This window comes from Oryctolagus cuniculus, chromosome 18 (genome assembly GCF_964237555.1).
Source record: "Oryctolagus cuniculus chromosome 18, mOryCun1.1, whole genome shotgun sequence".
Taxonomy (NCBI): Eukaryota; Metazoa; Chordata; class Mammalia; order Lagomorpha; family Leporidae; genus Oryctolagus; species Oryctolagus cuniculus.
The window spans coordinates 58,709,053-58,727,479 of record NC_091449.1 but is presented as its reverse complement, the minus strand read 5'-3'; the positions used below and the strand labels follow the sequence as shown (position 1 = coordinate 58,727,479).

Below are 18,427 nucleotides of genomic sequence, written 5' to 3'. Positions count from 1 at the left end.
AAAGAAATGGAAAAATATACTGTGTTCATGGATTGGAATAACTAATATCATCAAAATGTCCAAACAACCCAAAGCAGTTAACAGATTCAATGCAATCCCAAAAAAGGTCCAAGAATATTTGCCACAGAATTAGAAAAAAAAAACCTAAAATTCACATGAAAACACAAACATCTCAAATACTCAAAGTAATAGTAAACAATAAAGACAAAACTGGAAGTATCACAGTACCAGAATTCAAGACATAACATGCAGACCAATGGGACAGAGTGGAAACCCCAGAAAGCCATGCTTCTACAGCCAACTAATCTTTGACAAACGAGCTAACAATCATTCCATGAAGAAAGGACAATCTCTTCAAAAAATAGTGTTGGGAAAATTGAGTTTCCATACGCAAAAGTTATATCCTGTACAAAAGTCCAGCTCACAATGGATCAAGGATCTAAACTTAAGACCTAAAACAATCAAATTACTAGAGAAAAACATAGGGGAAATGCTACAAGACAATGGCCTAGGAAAAGACTTCTTGGATAAGATCCCAGAAGCACAGGCAATAAAAGCAAAAATGAGATTCCATCAAGCTAGAAGCTTCTGCACAGCAAAGGAAACAACCAACAAAGTGAAGAGGCAACCAGCAGAATAGGAGAAAATATCTGCAAGATATGCAACTGATAAAGGATTAATATCCAAAACGTATAAGGATCTCGAGAAACTCAACAACAAAATAAACAGCCCAGTTAAGTAAGGAACAAAGGATATGAACAAGCATTTTTCCAAGTATGAAATACAAATGTCCAACAGACACATGGAAAGTTCTCAGTATCACCAGCCATCATGGAAATGCAAATACAAACCACAATGAGGAATCACCTCACCCCAGTTAGAATGACTATTATCTAAAAATTTTAAAATAACAAATGCTGTTGAAGATGTGGGGAAAAAAGTGTCCTAAAACATTGTTGGTAGAATGTGAAGTGATAAAACCATAATGGACAAAGTATGAATATTTCTCAGAAAAACAGGTCTACCATATTATGCAGTTATCTGACTCCTGGGAATATATACAAAGGAAATGAAAGCAGTCTATGAAAGAGGTACTTGCACTCCCAGGTTTACAGCAGCTCAACTTACAATAGCAAATATATGAAATCAATTTAGATGTCATCAACTGATGACTGGACTTAAAAAGATGATATATATGCATGATGGACTATCACTCCATTATGGGAAAAAAATAAATCCTGACATTTGCAACAAAATGTAAGAAAAGAGATCAGTATGCAAAGTGAATTAAGTCAGACCCAGACAAATATTATGTTTTTTTTCTTATATATGGAGTTTAATATATAGATGGAATAGAAAATTGTATGGATGTTATATCATTTGTTACTTAGCTATAAATATGGTTTTATTATTCATACCACATTAAGACAATGTACTCATTTTCCCCCATGTTATGATAATTGTCATGAATTGCTCATTCTGTGATATTAGTACCTCTCTTTTCAAGAAAAATAGTATTTATCTGTATGTATATAGTATCTACATTTGAAATAAATGTGGCAAAAATGTTTTAAAAAAATCAACATAGGTCTGGTGCCATGGCTCACTTGGTTAATCCTCTGTCTATGGCGCTGGCATCACATATGGGTGCCGGGTTCTAGTCCCGATTGCTCTTCTTCCAGTCCAGCTCTCTGCTGTGGCCCAGGAGGGCAGTGGAAGATGGCCCACTTCTGGGAGACCAGTAAGAAGCACTTGGCTCCTGTCTTCAGATCAGTGCAGTGCCAACCATGGCGGCCATTTGGAGAGTGAACCAATGGAAGGAAAACCTTTCTCTGTGTCTCTCTCACTGTCTATAACTCAACCTGTCAAATAAATTTAAAAAAAATAAAACATAAAAAACATCAACATAAAAGTCACTATCATTGCTATACAATAGTGAATTTTCTGAAAAAAAATCAAAGAAGAAACCAAATTTTCTAATAGCTACTAAAAAAATAAATATCTTGATACAAATTTAACCAAGTAATTGAAAGAGCTCTACAATAAAAACTATAAAACATGGATGAAAGAAACCAAAGAGGACACAATGAAATGTAAAGACATCCTGAGTTCTTGGATTGGAAGAATTAATACTGCTAGAATGGACATACTGTCCAAATCAAACTACAAATACAGTGAACCCCCATCGAAATATCAGTGACATTCTTCACAGAGCAAGAGAAAATAATCCTGAATTCCAGGTAAAATGAGAAATTCCAAATAGCCTAAGCAATCTTGAAAAAAATGAACAAAGAAGAGGCATTACACTGACTAACTTCATACTGTATTACAAAGACTTGGAAATGAAAATAGCAAAGTGATGACTTAAAAACAGACACATGGACCAATGGAACAGAAGAGACAGCATAGAAGTAAACCAATACCTCTATAGCCAGCTGACCTATGGCAAAGGTGCTAAGAACATGCATTAAAGACAAGACAGACTTTTTAATAAATGGCCCTGGGAAAATTGGACATTCACAAGCAGAAAAATGAAATTAAACCCATATTTCTCACCATGCACAAAAATCAACTAAAAATTGATTTTGAGTTGACCTGAAAGTAGGGAACTCCTAGAAGAAAACACCTAGGGGAAATACTAGGACATCAGAGTGAATGAGGATTTTTTGGATGAAACCCCAAAAGCACAAGAAACAGAAGCAAAACTAGACAACTGGAATTTCATCAAACTAAAAAGCTTCTACATAGCGAAGAGAACAATCTACACAGTGAACAGACAAGCCACAGAATGGAGGGAAATATTTGCAAATCATACATCTGGCAAGGGGTTAATAACCAGTAAAAATAAGGAATTCAAACAATAGCAAAATCAAATAAAAAGCCTACCAAATAATTGTGTTTTAAAATGGGTAATAGGTATAAATAGTTTCAAGAAAAACATATAAATCACTAACAGTCCATGGAAAAAAATGATAAGCATTACTAAAGATCAAGAGAATTCAACTGAAAACTGCAACATCACCTCACTCTAGTTAGATTGGTTATTAACCCAACACAAAAAGGTAACAAGTGTGGTGAGGTTATGGAGAAACGAGAACCCTTGTACAGTGTGGGTGGGAATGTAAATTCATATGGAAAACAGTGAGAAGTTTTCTCAAAAAATTAAAAATAGGACTACCAAATGATCTAGCAACCCCACCATGGGGTGTATATTCAAAGGAAATCAGCTTGTAGAAGAGCTATCTGCATTCACACGCTCACTGCTGAATTATCAAGATAGTTCATTGATGAAGTGTCAAGATAGGTCTCAACCTAAGTGTCCAACACCTGATGAACACATAAAGCAAATGTAGTACAAGTATACAATGGAATATTATTTTCCCCTTAAAAGGAACAAAATCCTATCATGTGCTATGTGCAGATGGAACTGAAGGTTATTATGTAAATAGGAAATAAACCAAGCACAGAATGAAATGTATTTCACTATTCCATTGGAATCTACAAATGTTGATCTTAATGAAACTGAGAGTAGAACGGTAGTTTAGGAGACTGGGGAGAGTAGCAGGAATGGAGAGACAAGGAAAAGTTGATTGACGGGTACTAGACTGCAGTCGCAGAGGACAAAGAAGTCCTGGTGTTCTATTGTACAGTAGGGTGAGTATAGATTACAATAATGTACCACATATTTTCCTTACCAAAAAACCCCAAGTTTGCACCATAAAGAGAGGACAGGTTTACCCTGAACTGAACATTACACAATACATTGCATGTATCAGGACATTATGGGGTACTTCCATAAATATGGGCAACTTTACATAGACATTAAAAAACTATAAAGTTTTTAAAAATCTTTTAAACGTACAGAGATGAGAAAAACATCCTAACTATCAGAATATGAGATGTACATCATAAATTAAAGAATGAGCTTATGGGGCTGGAGGGACTCACTTTAGTTAGTGTCATCAGAAGAGCATATTACCCAAAAAGTGTATTTCCTTCATTCATTTTTATTCATTCATTCAACAAACAGGTTTATTTGCAAAATACCAGGTGCCATTACACGTTGGGGATGCGGAGGTGAAAGTCTGGAAGGTGCAGTCTGGATTAACAGGGAGCACCCAGGCAAAAGGGGGAGACGGTAAGTAAAGCGACAGATGACAGCACAGCCTGACAAACAGCGTTACTGAGCAGACTTGTGCCAAATGCCTTGTCTGTATCTGTACTGGTTTGGATGAGGAAAGATATCATTCACACCACCCTATGCCTGAGGACCTCACTATGATAGTAGGCAAAACAGACCAATGGCAACAGCTAAGTCTGCGTTTCCTGAAGCCTGATGCATAGAAAAAGCAATAGTTTTTGTGGTAAACCTATCAATTTTTAAAATATGAGAAACATAAATTTTCATTAACACAGCTAAATAGTAGTGTGCACTGGCCACTTACCTAGTTTAAAATCCATTTAATTTAGAAAGAGTGAAAGTAATCCCAACATCTAGTTAAAATACTTCATTAAGCTTTGATTGTTATTGGTTCATAATTACTGTTTCTTTTATCTCTACCTTGAACAGTTTTCATGGAATTAACTGAACCATAATAACCAGGGCTTTTTCCCCCTTCTTTTTTTTAAATTTTATTTAAGTTATACAATTTTCACGTATTTCGCACATACAGATTTAGGAACACAGTGATGCTTCCCCCCACCCTCCTTCCCACCCATGCTCCAACCCTTCTTCCTCCTCCTCTCCTATCCCCACTCTTAATTTCTACAAAGATCTATTTTTCAGTTTACTTTCTGCATGTAAGGTTAACCCTCTAGTTAATAATATGAAGAAGAAAACACTGTTCCTCAACAGAAGGGCCATAAACAATCACCAAATCTCAACACATCCTTTTACTCCAATATATTACATTTTGGATACTCTACTAGTTGCCTCAAATCAGGAAAAGCATATGATACCTGTCTTTTGGAAACTGGCTTATTTCACTAAGTAGAATGATTTCCAGTTGCATCCATTTTGTTGCAAAAGACAGGATTGCAATTTTTTTTTTACAGCTTAGTAGTACTCCATAGAGTATGTATACCATAATTTCTTTGTCCAGTCATCAGTTGATGGACAGCTGGGTTGATTCCATATCTTAGCTATTGTGACTTGAGCTGCAATGAACATGGGGGTACAGATAGCTCTTTCATATGCTGATTTCTTTTCGTCTGTTCCCCTACTCTTACATACAGCTTCCACTTGCTTTGGATGTTAAAGCCGCTTTTCTCGCAAATGTGTGTAGGCAACTTCTTCCAACCCACTACTGTCGTTAGAGAAACAGTACAGCTATTTCTTCTCAATTCAATTTACAACGATAAACATGTACCAAACGATCACCAAGAGACTTTAAGATACAAAGGTGAGTAAATCACAGTCCATTGCTTCAATGAGTTTGTAATGTACAATGGAGTTCCAGGAAGTTTAAAGAAAAAAAAGAGGCAATTGCCTGGTCAGGGAAAATTATCATTATGTGCCCAAATAGGCTTCCAAATTATCCGCGTGCTAAGAATGATGCTTCATTAAGTTACTCATTTCTCTGCTTCTGGCAACTCAGCCAGAGGGAAAAAAATAGCTCTTTGATTGCACATGTTGTTCCTGACCCATATAAAATCCAAACAAATACTCTTCTACAGGAACAAAGAAGTCTTTTCTTCATCACCAGGCAAATGTCCTTTAGCTTCTGTCCTCCAACAGGTGTCTGAATACTGTCAGTCCATCACACTCAAGTTACCAGCTCACTACAACACATCTCTTTGCCAGTCTCTCCCACAGGGGTTGTGCCCCTATTTACAACAGAGGGTATTTTCCATACTTTCACAAGGTTATGCATGAGTTATATGTGGGTGTTCTGTGTGCGTAATATAATCACACATGAATATAAATGTGTGTATATATACATATATTTAAAATTCCAATTATTAAATATAAAACCTCCTACATACTAGACAAACCCAGTCTCCAGAAGCTCAGAATCATCAAAGGAAATAAAATAAATAAAGTCAGTGTAACACTAACACCTTCTTCCAAACAAATTAATGTTGTTTGTATACAAGCCTTGTTTATTTATTAGGTTTCTGCACTATGTAGTAGACGAACAGGAATTTTGTTTATAATTTCTGAAGACCCTGTGAAATAAATTTACCTTTAGGATTTTCATGCATTCCCCATGAAATTTGGTAGAAGATGAAGATTTACCAACTTGTTCTTTCGAAAAACATTGTCAAAGTAATTTTAAAGATTTGCAACCGTGTTTCCTATATGCAGCTGATAAGCAACAACAGCAATAACAGCACCTCTCCCTCAATGACCGCCCTTGGTCACAGAGACTTACCCAGATGCTGTCCTCCTGCCGATACTGTTTCCAGTTCCTGCCACTGTCACTGAACATCAGGAGGTAACTGGTCACCCAGTTGGAGCTCCCGTAACCCCCTTGGGTAGCCACAGAGGTGATCTCCATTCTCTCTCCAAGGTCAATCTGCAACCACTGGTATTTGTTCGACACAAGTGGAGACCAGCCACCGGCTCCTTTCATGATAACAGAAGGAGAAAAAAATGGGAAAAGAGGGATTAGGTGAAAAAGTCTACTTAGAGTCAAAATGCCAGTAGCTGTCATTCCTTTACGACACTTAAGAAAGTTAAATTTTCAAAGTATGAAACTCTCATAATTATAGAAAAATATATAGAACATTAAGAATTTCTTGTAAACAGAGAGAACTTGTATGTTAATTATGTTCACTTCCAGGCCCCCAGCTTTGAGAGAACAAGTGGTCTCCCCAAATGTCTGAAGTGCTTAATTAAGTGGCTGTGCAACATTGTCAACACTGGGAGCTAGCATGCTTGCTGCCCACCAGCGTGAATCAGGAATGGTTTGGACTTTGATCCCTTTGCCCAGGGCTGGGTACAGGGAATGCCGCCTACTGCTGGTGAAAGCAGACAATACCTTTGATTGTTGAGATTTCTTGGAGAAGCAAGTAGAGTGTATGGTTAAACCTTGTGAAACAAAAGACAGTCAAGAACAGTCCTTGCCCTCCTAGTGTTTATAATTTTAGGAGAGGGATGGACATCCAAAAGCTGTCCACGGCACATGTGAAGGGGCCGGCATTGCAGTAGAGCGAATAACGCCGCCCACAACTCCAGTTCATGTCCCAGCTGCTCCACTTCGACCCAGTTCCCTGCTAACAGCCTGGGAGAAGCAAAAGACGGCTGAAGTGTTTGGGCCCCGCTATCCTCATGGAAGACTGCATAAGCTCCTGGCTTCAGCCTTGCCCAGCACTGGCCATTGTGGCCACTGGAGGAGTGAACCAACAGATGGAAGATCTCTCTTCCTCTCCCTCTCTTCTCTATGATTCTGACTTCCAAAATAAACAATCAAATCTTTCAAAAAATATATGAAAAGTGTTAATAGTGAGGCATGTGCAGAGAACCGTAACACAATAAAAGATGGAGAGTTCTACGTCATGGTGGATTGGAGCTGGCTTGCAACAGTGCCTGGGAGCTAACTGTTTAAGTTTCAGTTCTGTAAGCTGGGTATGAAGTAACCATCTTCGAAACTGGCCAGGGTGGAAGCTTTGAACCATGGAAAGCAGGGAACTCTACAAACAAGCACCTGTTCGCACCCCAGCTAGTTTAGCAGCACAACACTGGCTCCATCCTACCTGGGGAGGGAAAGCAGCAGGCGAGAGGGGGCGGGAAGCGAGACCCGGGAAAGCATCGTGCACCAAGTGCAGCTTGAGCACTTACAAGGGAAAGAGAGCAGTCTGACACAGTCAAAGCCGTAGCCGTCGAGTGGAAGGGACTGTTTCATTTCACCAGGCACGCGGGATATTATAGATGTGCCTCCCACACACCATAACATGGTCCATTAATCATGACAAACACGTTATTCTAACAGGATATGTTGATGATAGGGAAAGCTGGGCGTGGTTTATACATTGTGACAAACACATCCTACAACACAGGGTGTTAACAATGAGGAGACGGTGTGGGGGATGGGGGAACTCTGTGCTCCTTCGCAATTTTTGATTTGTGAATTTAAAACTCTTTCGAAATAAAATGTTTTTGAAAAGTGCTCAAAAAACGAAACCAAAAGGTGGACTTCTCTTGGTGCAAATATTCTGAAATTCATTCACTGTTTTTTCAGAACGTGCATTTTCAAAAAGCTTTTGCACCCAAATAAACATCTTTTACCTCCATTTTCCGCAAATTTTGTAAAGCCTATTCATAAGAAAAGATGGCTCACTCTCCCAGTTTAATATAATTTTGGCCATTATTTGGGGAATTTATTTAATATTGAGATAACTAATTATGTAAGTATTATATAATCATTGAAAAAGTTATGAAATTGGGTTTGACACATTCTTGAATCCATATTTATCTGATATTTGGAGCCTATTAAAATGCAACAGCTGAAGTCGGTGTTGGGCACAGAGTTTAAGGTGCTGCTTTGAGATGCCTGCACTCCATATCAAAGTGCCTGTGATGGGCTCAGGCTCCAGTTCCACCTCGTGACGCACACCCTTGGAGGCAGCAAGAGACGACTCAGGTAATTGGGCCCCTGCCACCATGCTGGAGACCTGGATTGAATTCCAGACTCCTGGCTTTAGCCTGGTCCCTGTTTGTAGGTATTTGGAGAGTTAAACAATGGATGGGAATCTCTCTCTCTCTCTCTCTCTCTCTCTCTCTCTCTCTCCTCTCTAAATTAAAAAGTACATAATTTAAAATGAACCTTCTATGGCATAAGCCTCCCCAGTAAGAATATCAGCCTTTGTTCCCCGCTCTGCTGTCACCCACAACAGGCTTTAATAATACGCTCTAAATTTTTAGAGAAAGGTCACTACTAATTTATACACAGTTTTTAACTCGAGCATTATTTTGGCCATCCGTGTGTTATGAAACCTCGAGTACAGGCCCTAGCTCAAAGAACCGCTCCGTGCCTGCTTTCTCTTCCTCTGGATGGCATGCCGCTGGGAAACCTGGAGAGACACACCCGTGTGGACAACCAGCTCCTAAGATTTAAAGATTCCTTTGATGATGGAACACAGCACCAGGGCACTGGCATGTAGGAAAGGCAGAACTCTTTGTGACATACAACTGCAAACAGCAGAAGGGCACCAGGCAGCCACACGCATGGCCTGGCACCAAGGAATCAGATAATAAGCTGGAGCTGTAGGAGGCAGCTTACCTACGGCAAGTGGAGAGGGTTAGCTAGGTTCCCTGTGGATTGGCTCGTTTGGAAAACATCTCCAGAGGCTCTGGGGCACAGTGAGTGATCTCTAGCTGTCTGTTACCTGGCTCTAGCACAATTGCATAGAGGCCCTGAGAGTGAGAATGTACTACAGGATGTGACAAGTATGGACAGTATCAGCTGCTCCAGTGGAAACTCATCAGCATCTAACCAGGGCCTCAAAACTGAGTCAAAACAGCGTATTTTCAAAAGATACACAACAGTGCTTTCTCTTGACAGCGCCACACTGGCTGCGGCCTGCATTAGGATTTAATCCCCAAGATTACTGACTATCTTGTCATAAGAATTAAACACTTCTTCAAATTTCCTGTTTCTTCAAGTGTCTTCCATTCCATGTATAAAAAGGACCACGTTCTACCTCTTTCAAATCTAGGGTATTTCGCACACACTGCAGTATTTGTGGCTGTATTTTTACCATCCATTTTCTCAGTATTTGACATTGAACCTGTGGTGGCTGACGGAGTTTTCTTGGTCACCAATACCATCAACCTTGATTAGGTTAGAGTAGATTATTCTCATATTTTAAGCAAGAGAGTTTGTTGGGTAGACATGGACCCTAGTTGAATTTGGGGTATGCTAGTGTCATTTGCTTACCTCTGCTGTCTGCCATTCACAAGGGTCCTTTCCTATACACACAGCCACTTATCTACAAGGAATTTGTTCCGGAATGATCTAAAGCACCTGAAATTAATACCTAAGGGAGTTCTTGAACCTGCAGTGGACAGTGCTCCTTTTTGGATGATTTTCAAATCTGAGTGAACACTTCCTCCATAGCTCATGTCCTGGGATCTGATGAAACAAGATCCGCCTTCCTCCAGTTACTCTACTACATTACAGCTTAATGTTGACTGAACTGGTACTTTGTGTCAGACACTCTGGGAAGACATTGCTCATTCTCAAAATGACCATTTGCAGATGATGAGTCAGATACACCTTGTCCTTGTCCATGGAGCTGGCAGAGAGGCACAGAGCTCTGATCCACACAGAACCTTAAAAATCAAACCAAGATGGAGTGACCTAAGCCAATACCATTAAAAACAAGAAGTCACCTTTGCCCCAAATAAAATTAAAGTTTAAATATTACAGCCCTAAACTTTTTCCCCCAAAGCTAAAATTAGGTGCAGCTATAAAAATAAGGGACCCTACGCTTAGCTAGCTGCGACACTTGTGCCTGGCTGTGCTAAGACCTAACCCAGTTTGTATGCCTCCTAATACTCAAATAACGGTGTGGGAAGCGGGATGCCGCTCTCCCACAAGGGGAACAAAGGGAGCGAGACGTCGTCCCCCTCAGGGTGAACAAGATGGCACTGGCAGAGAAAGGAACTACTAAAGAAGTAAACAACAAAATGGCGACGAGGTGCATGCCTCCCATGTGATCCCGTAGCTGATTGGATAGAAGATGCATGCCCTTCACATGATCAGCTCGCGGATTGGACTGCTGTGTGCATGTGCTTTTGATTGGTCGCTGCGGGTATATAAACCGTCTGGCTTTGTGCTGGGGGCGCTCTCTGGACTCCCGAGTTCAGGAGGCCCATCTGCACAGACGCCGAATAAATCCTCTTGCTTTTGCATCAGCTGGTCTGGACTCTGAGTCTTTGGGGTGTGCCTCTCGACGTGTTAGCATCCTCACTCCGAGGGTCTAACAGGCCTTCCTCCAGTTACTCTACTACATTACAGCTTAATGTTGACTGACCTGGTACTTTGTGTCAGACACTCTGGGAAGACATTGCTCATTCTCAAAATGACCATTTGTAGATGATGAGTCAGATACACCTTGTCCTTGTCCATGGAGCTGGCAGAGAGGCACAGAGCTCTGACCCATACAGCAGTGCCTTTCAAATTGTCATGATGGATGACAGTGGCTTCCAGTGGAGGCAGCAAAGGTGGTGTTAATGAGGATAAGGGAGCCTCAGGACGTAGCTACCAGGCAGTAGGGTCAGCTCCTCTCCCTCCAGCTAAAAATGCACCATGTCTCTAAGTACAGGAACATGATGGGGGTCGTGAATGGGTGCATAGTTCCTTCCAGTGTCCCATTTAATCTTAGTGTTCCACCACATGACCCATCCAGGCTACAAGTCTGGGGTCTGACATTAATCAAGCATCCTTGGTTCTGTGATTGCCACAGCTGCCTGTCTCTTAGTATACTGCTTTTTTCACTTTTTACAATGGAAAGCAAGGAAGGGGGGGGGGGGGTGAAGTGTCTTCAACCAGCCATTTCAACCTGGAAGTTCAATGCTTGGATTCTTGTACCTCTGAGAAAATGAAGAGAATGATGATATTTTGCTTCTTGGTCCGTGTAGTTAATTTTAATGGTCTAATATCAGTAATGAAGTTACTATCATTAATCTGAAAGTCACAGTACTTGTCTGGCATGTCAGCACACTGTCACAGACCAGCATTTTAAAAGCAAACACACAAGAGAAGCACAGCAAGGAAGAAAGAATCCGTGTGATTCCAGCGAGTGACAATCAGATCAATTCTCTCCAGGAGCAGGAGGAGCCCCTCCCCAACCACTCCCTCTTCCCAGCACTGCTCACAGCACTGGCCAACTTGAAACAGTCCCAGTTAATTGACCTTGAACACTTCAATTTCTTACCTGTGGTGAAAAGGTACTACTGGTATGCAAATTAGGCTATGTCATTAGGTAGGTACACTGATAAAGTAATGGAAATTCATTAGGTTCCAAGCTTTACCAAGTAATTTCAGCCAGAGCAGTTGCAAAGGGGAATGCAAAGATCCCCTTCAGGTTTTAAGCTGTGCAGCCCTGCAAATTCACATAGTATAAAAGTGGTGATGCAGTGTTATGTTTGTTTTCCATCTAAGACAAATGCGGACTAGGAATACGGAAGACATAAGATACGTACATAGATACACACACGCATACATACCTAGAGAAATACAGATCAAATGATGGTGAGAGACTGGCATGCCAGCCTATGGGACAGGTAAAGTGCAAGTGCAGCCAAGGGCAGACTCCACCAGCCGAGTGCCACCCCCCACACATTGCACCTTCTCGAGATGTACTGCTGTCTGTTACCTTCTTAACAGAATAACTGACAGCTAACTCCAGAAAATGATAAACTGAATCACTATAAAATAAAATAGTATAAGGAATTTTTTTATTTTTTTGATAAACTTTTCAGCTACCAAATGTAATTTGTCCTTAATGTACTTTTAATATGTCAATATATTCAACATTACAGTAAACCAATACCCATAAGACGATAAATTCCATATTTTCAAAACCCTATTTTGTGGTTACTGATACTTCACCAACAAAATGAAAAGAAGATTCTTGCCCTGCCAGTTCATGCTTTCCACATCCAGTCCCTTTGTCCCATCCCACCTTCCTCCTTCTCCAGCCTCACATTTGCTAGTGAGATTTGGCATAATAAGGTGTCATGAATCTATTCAAACAGGAACATTTCTTCATTCTTTTTTTAAAGATTTATTTATTTATTTGAAATTCACAGTTACACAGAGACAGAAGGAGAAGCAGAGAGAGAGGTCGGTTGATCTTCCATCTGCTGGTTCACTCCCCAGTTGGCCACAACGGCCAGAGCTGAGCTGATCAAAGCCAGGAGCCAGGAGCTTTCTCCAGGTCTCCCACATTGGTGCAGGGGCCCAAGGACTTGGGCCATCTCACTGCTTTCCCAGGCCATAGCAGAGAGCTGGATCAGAAGTGGGAGCAGCCGGGACTCGAACCAGCATTCATATGGGATGCTGGCACTGCAGCCAGCAGCTTTACCCAATACGCCACAGTGCAGGCCCCCAGCTCCTATTCTTTATATCATAACCTAAAGGCTCACTGTTAAAAATAAAAGTCACCCCTTTTCATAGACTTTTTTTTTTTTTTTTTGACAGGCAGAGTGGACAGTGAGAGAGAGAGAGAGAGAGACAGACAGACAGACAGAGAGAAAGGTCTTCCTTTTGCCGTTGGTTCACCCCCCAATGGCTGCTGTGGCCAGCGCACTGCGCTGATCCGAAAGCAGGAGCCAGGTGCTTCTCCTGGTCTCTCATGCAGGTGCAGGGCCCAAGCACTTGGGCCATCCTCCACTGCACTCCCTGGCCACAGCAGAGAGCTGGCCTGGAAGAGGGGCAACCGGGACAGAATCTGGCGCCCCAACCGGGACTAGAACCCTGGGGTACCGGCGCCACAGGCAGAGGATTAGCCTAGTGAGCCACGGCACCGGCTTCATAAGGCTCTTAAATGCTGTAGTTTTGCTATGAGAATTAAATTGTAAAAGCACAAAAAAAAATGTTAAAAGCATATTGCTTTCTCCAATATTCAGCAAGCATGGGAGAAAATGGTAGTTGTAACTTTTTAAATTATAAAACAATCACTATTGTTATCCAAAAAGACACAATCACAGCAAAGTCGTGCTTTGAAAGTTTTCAGGGGCCAGCACTGTGGCACAGTGGGTTAAAGTCCTGGCCTGCAGCACCAGCATCCCACATGGGTACCAGTTCTAATCCCGCTGCTCCTGTTCCAATCCAGCTCTTTGCTGTGGCCTGGGAAAGCAGTAGAAGATGGCCCAAGTCCTTGGGCCCCTGTACCCACATGAGAGACCTGGAATAAGCTCCTGGCTCTTGGCTTCAGATTGGCTCAGCTCAGGCCATTGCAGTCATTTGGGGAGTGAACCAGATGGAAAACCTCTCTCTCTCTCTCTCTCTGGCTCTACCTCTCTCTATAACTCTGTCTTTCAAATAAATAAAATAAACCTTTAAAAAAAATGTTTTTGGGCCGGCGCCGCGGCTCACCAGGCTAATCCTCCGCCTGCGGCGCTGGCACCCCAGCTTCTATTCCCGGTTGGGGCGCCAGATTCTGTCCCGGTTGCCCCTCTCCCAGTCCAGCTCTCTGCTGTGGCCTGGGAGTGCAGTGGAGGATGGCCCAAGTGCTTGGGCCCTGCACCCGCATGGGAGACCAGAAAAAGCACCTGGCTCCTGGCTTCGGATCAGCGCGGTGCGCCGGCTGCAGCGGCCATTGAGGGGTGAACCAATGGAAGGAAGACTTTTGTCCCTGTCTCTCTCTCACTGTCCACTCTGCCTGTCAAAAAAAAAAAAAAAAAAGTGTTTTCAGGGACTGAAGGGACACACAATACGTAGCATCTCTTTTGTCTGTTTGTCGTCTACCACTTTTCAATGTCAGATTCTCAAGGAACCTGCTTTTTAATATATGTTGCTGTGAATTGTACAGAAAAATAGGCTAAAAGATTTCCAGTGCCTACTGTCTGCCAAGCACACTACCAGAAATTGTATGTGTGGTACTTAAAATTATTAAAATTATCTGGTGTGACGAAGTATGCTTTAATAACTCTTCTTTCAAACAAAACTTAAAAATATTTAAAGAGGGTGCATAAATGTTCCCAATATTATGCTGATTGTTTTAGTGTAGGTAAGAACTTCCTTAAATCTGAAACTGTTTTAATCTGTATAAGGAAGTCCCTTTAAAAATCACATCCGTTTTTCATGCGTTATTCCTGAAGTCATTACAACTACCACTGTTCATAGCAGTATATTTTATCCCAGGAATATATTTGAGAGATTTATTCAGTGTTATTTAGCAATTTCATTTGGCTGAATGAATTATCCCGAATCCTCAGATATCCCATCTGCTAAACGTTGGCACTGGTCAAGGCGATACATCTTCCAGTTTTAAGGAAAAAACAGAAAAAAGAGAAACACCTCTTGGTTGTAGACTTAAACTAGCGATAAGAATGGACTCCATCTCCTGGAAATATTAAAAATGGCACTGCAGCCATCCCTGTTAGTCCTCACTGACAGGGACTTCACACAGGTGGCAACAACGTGGGAAGGAGGAGCAGGCTTCTTCCTGAAGCACACAGGTGTTCAAAGACACAAAGTACAAGTGAGCATAGCTGAGTGATGATCCTAGTCCCATGAAGGCACCTGCATTACTAGAAAATACTCAGCTTCATTAAAATTGTCTTAAGAAAGTCTCTCTCTAAGATATTTTTTTTTCAAGTCATTTCATCTAGACTTCCCCAAGAGCCTTAGTTTTCCCAGAGCATTTTGCTCTTGACATTAAATTGCAAGAATGTAAGAAAATGGAGAGAACATGGTGTCGATATTTGTTTGGCTCCATTAACTGGTATGCGCTGTCCCTGGGCAACCATTTAGAGCCTTTTAACAAGTTTGTATTTTTACCAGAGTAGTTCTTTGTGCTGAAGGAAAGTAAGACTCCTGATGCTGTGCTATATGCCGCTGGCCTTTTCTCAGGCTCACTCCTGAATCTCGGCGTGGCCTGCACCAATCACGTCCGCTATTTCAGGGGCAGGCAGGTGGCCCTGAGCCCGGCCAGGAAGCAGTGGTTGGCACCACTGGAGAAGAGCCACCTTTCTACTGCGCATGCAGAAGGGAGGGGGTATGGACATGAAGCTGTAGGAGTTCTTTGGCGGGAACGGCGCCCACATGACCCCAACGCGGACAGCAGCAGAGTGGAGAGGCGCAGGGAGACTGGGCTCCGAGGACAGGGCCAGGAGCTCTGTGTCCAGCGGCACCTCAGTGCATCCCCGAGCCCTGCGGTCACCTGACCCATCAGTTCTCATGTCAAACCCACTTGGAGTCCCTGCTTCTGCAACTCTCCTCTCTCCCATGCTTCAGACGGCTCTTCCTCTTCACTGATCATTCCCATCAATGGACTCTTCATCATCAATGCTTCCCTTTTTCCCATTTGAAAAGGAAAAAAAAAAAAAAACTTTTCTCATGACCCCATCATTTTTTTGCTTCATTTTATATTAGCACTCTTCAAATAAGACTTCCGCATCCTACTTGCCAATTTTTCTCACCACATTCTCTCTCAGGACGACACCAAGCAGACTTTCTCTCCCTCTCTCTCTACCACTCAAGTGCAACTGCTTTTGTCAAAGTCACTGAAGTACTTTATACAGCTAAATCCAATGGCCAGGATTCAGTCCTCCTAGCACTTGACCTATCTGTGACATTTGAGACTTTGGATCGCTCTATATGCCTTGATACACTTTGCTCACTTAGCTTGCATGAAAGAATATTCTCTTAGCTTCCCTCCTATCTCACTGGTTGCTCCTTCTCAGTCTCAGGGCTGGTTCTTCCTCTTGGCTCCCATATTATTTTACAATTGAGAATCTCCACACCTCTGTCCTTTGCTCTGCTTTGTTTCTCTCTGCTTTCACCCCCTGGGGACCTGGCTCAGTCTCATGCATTTAAACATTACCCATATGCTCAAAACTCCCTATTTTGTATATCCGCCCACACCTCTTCCTCAAATCCCAGACTTGTATACTCAACTCTCTACTTGATATCGTTAACATTTCCACAGCTGAACATCCATGCTTTTCCCTAATCCTACTATTCACACTCTCCCCCAGCCTGATTTGTGGTCAATTCTGTCCCTCCAGTTTCTCAGGCTAAAAACATGGACTCATTCCTGACTCTCCTTCCTGTCACATCATCCTACCAAATCACCAAACCATGCTGAGTGCTATTCTACTCCCAGGAATTCTGCTATTCACCCATTTTCATGGATACTCTTGGCTCAAGTCACATTGCTCCTTCCTGGATTCTTGCAATACCCACCTAAGAAGTCTCTATGCTTCTACTCTTGCCCACCAAGATTCTGTTCTTTACACAACAGCTGTAAAATGGCATTCCCATCAATTCCACACACAGTGAGAGACAAAGTCCTCTTATGTGGCCTTACAAGGTCTATCTGATATGCCTTTCTTCCACCGTACCCACCCATCTTTGCCTTCTCTTCTTTTCTTCTTCCCGTCTGCTCTTATTTGAACATGGCCTTCAGAAGTTCATGTGTTGACTCTGAATAGCTAGAGCATTCTTAAACAACAAAAACAAAGCTGGAGGCATTGCGATACCATATTTCAAGACAGACTACAAGGCAATTATAATCAAAGCAGTCTGGTACTGGCACAGAAATAGACATGTAGACCAATGAAACAGAATAGAAACCCCAGAAATTAATCCACACAGCTACAGCCAACTAATCTTTGGCAAATGAGCTAAAATCAGTCTCTATAGAAAGGATAATCTCTTCAACAAATGGTGCTAGGAAAATTGGATCTACATGCAGAAAAATAAAACAAGATCCATACCTTACACCTTACATAAAAATCAACTCAAAAATGAATAAACGATCTAATTCTACAGCCTGATACCATCAAATTACTTGAAGAAAGTTTCAGAGAAACCTCAAGACATTGACATAGGCAAAGACTTCTTGGAAAAGACCACAAAAACATAAGCAATAAAAGCAAAACCAGACAAATGAGATTCTATCAAGCTGATAAGCTCCTGCACTGCAAAAGAAATACTCAACAAAATGAATAAGCAACCAACAGAATGGGAGAAAATATTTGTAAAATATGCAACTGATAAAGGATGAATTTCCAGAATCTATTAAGAAGTCAATAAACTCAACAACACCAAAACAAATAATCCAGTCAGGAAATAGGCAAAGGACATGTGCAGGCATTTTTTCAAAAGATGATATTCAAATGGCCAACAGACACATGAAAAAATGTTCACGATTACTAGCCATCAGGGAAATGGAAATAGAAAATAAAAACCACAATGAGGTTTCACCTCATCCCAGTTAGAATGGCTATCATCCAAAAATCACCCAAAAATGCTGGCAAGGATGTAGGGGAAAAGATACCCTAATCCACTCTTGGTGGGAATGTAAACTAGTACAGCCATTATGGAAGACAGTATGGAGATTCCTGAGAAATCTGAAAATATATCTTCCATATGAGCCAGTTATCCCACGCCTGGGAATCTACCTAAATGAAAGGGACTCAGCTTACAAAAGAGTTATTTGTACCCCCATGTTTATTGCAGCTCAAGCCACAAGATATGAATCAACTCAGATACCCATCAACTGATTACTGGAAAAAGAAAATGTAGTGTGTGTGTGTGTGTGTGTGTGTGTATGGAACTATGGAACACCACTCAGTTGTAAAAAAGAATGAAATCCTCTCTTTTGCAACAAAATGGATGCAAATGGAAACCATTATGCTTATGTAATAAGCCAGTCCAAAAAAGACAAGTATCATATTTCCTCTAATCTGTGGTAATTAATATACAGACCACAAAAAATGGAATGTATTTGAGTGAAATTGACATTT

General features: G+C 41.4%; 1 protein-coding gene across 4 annotated transcripts in view; it reads right to left on the bottom strand.

The window, feature by feature from the left end:
• The window catches only part of CNTNAP4 (contactin associated protein family member 4), a 444,592-nt gene that overhangs the window by 203,250 nt on the left and 222,915 nt on the right, over positions 1-18,427 (bottom strand). For all 4 annotated transcript variants that reach the window (XM_070062760.1, XM_051847278.2, XM_070062759.1 and 1 more), the window contains exon 3: positions 6,375-6,568. In XM_070062760.1, coding sequence (XP_069918861.1) covers positions 6,375-6,500 — 126 coding nt within the window. In that variant the 5' untranslated portion in view covers positions 6,501-6,568. The remainder of the gene's footprint in view (positions 1-6,374; positions 6,569-18,427) is intronic.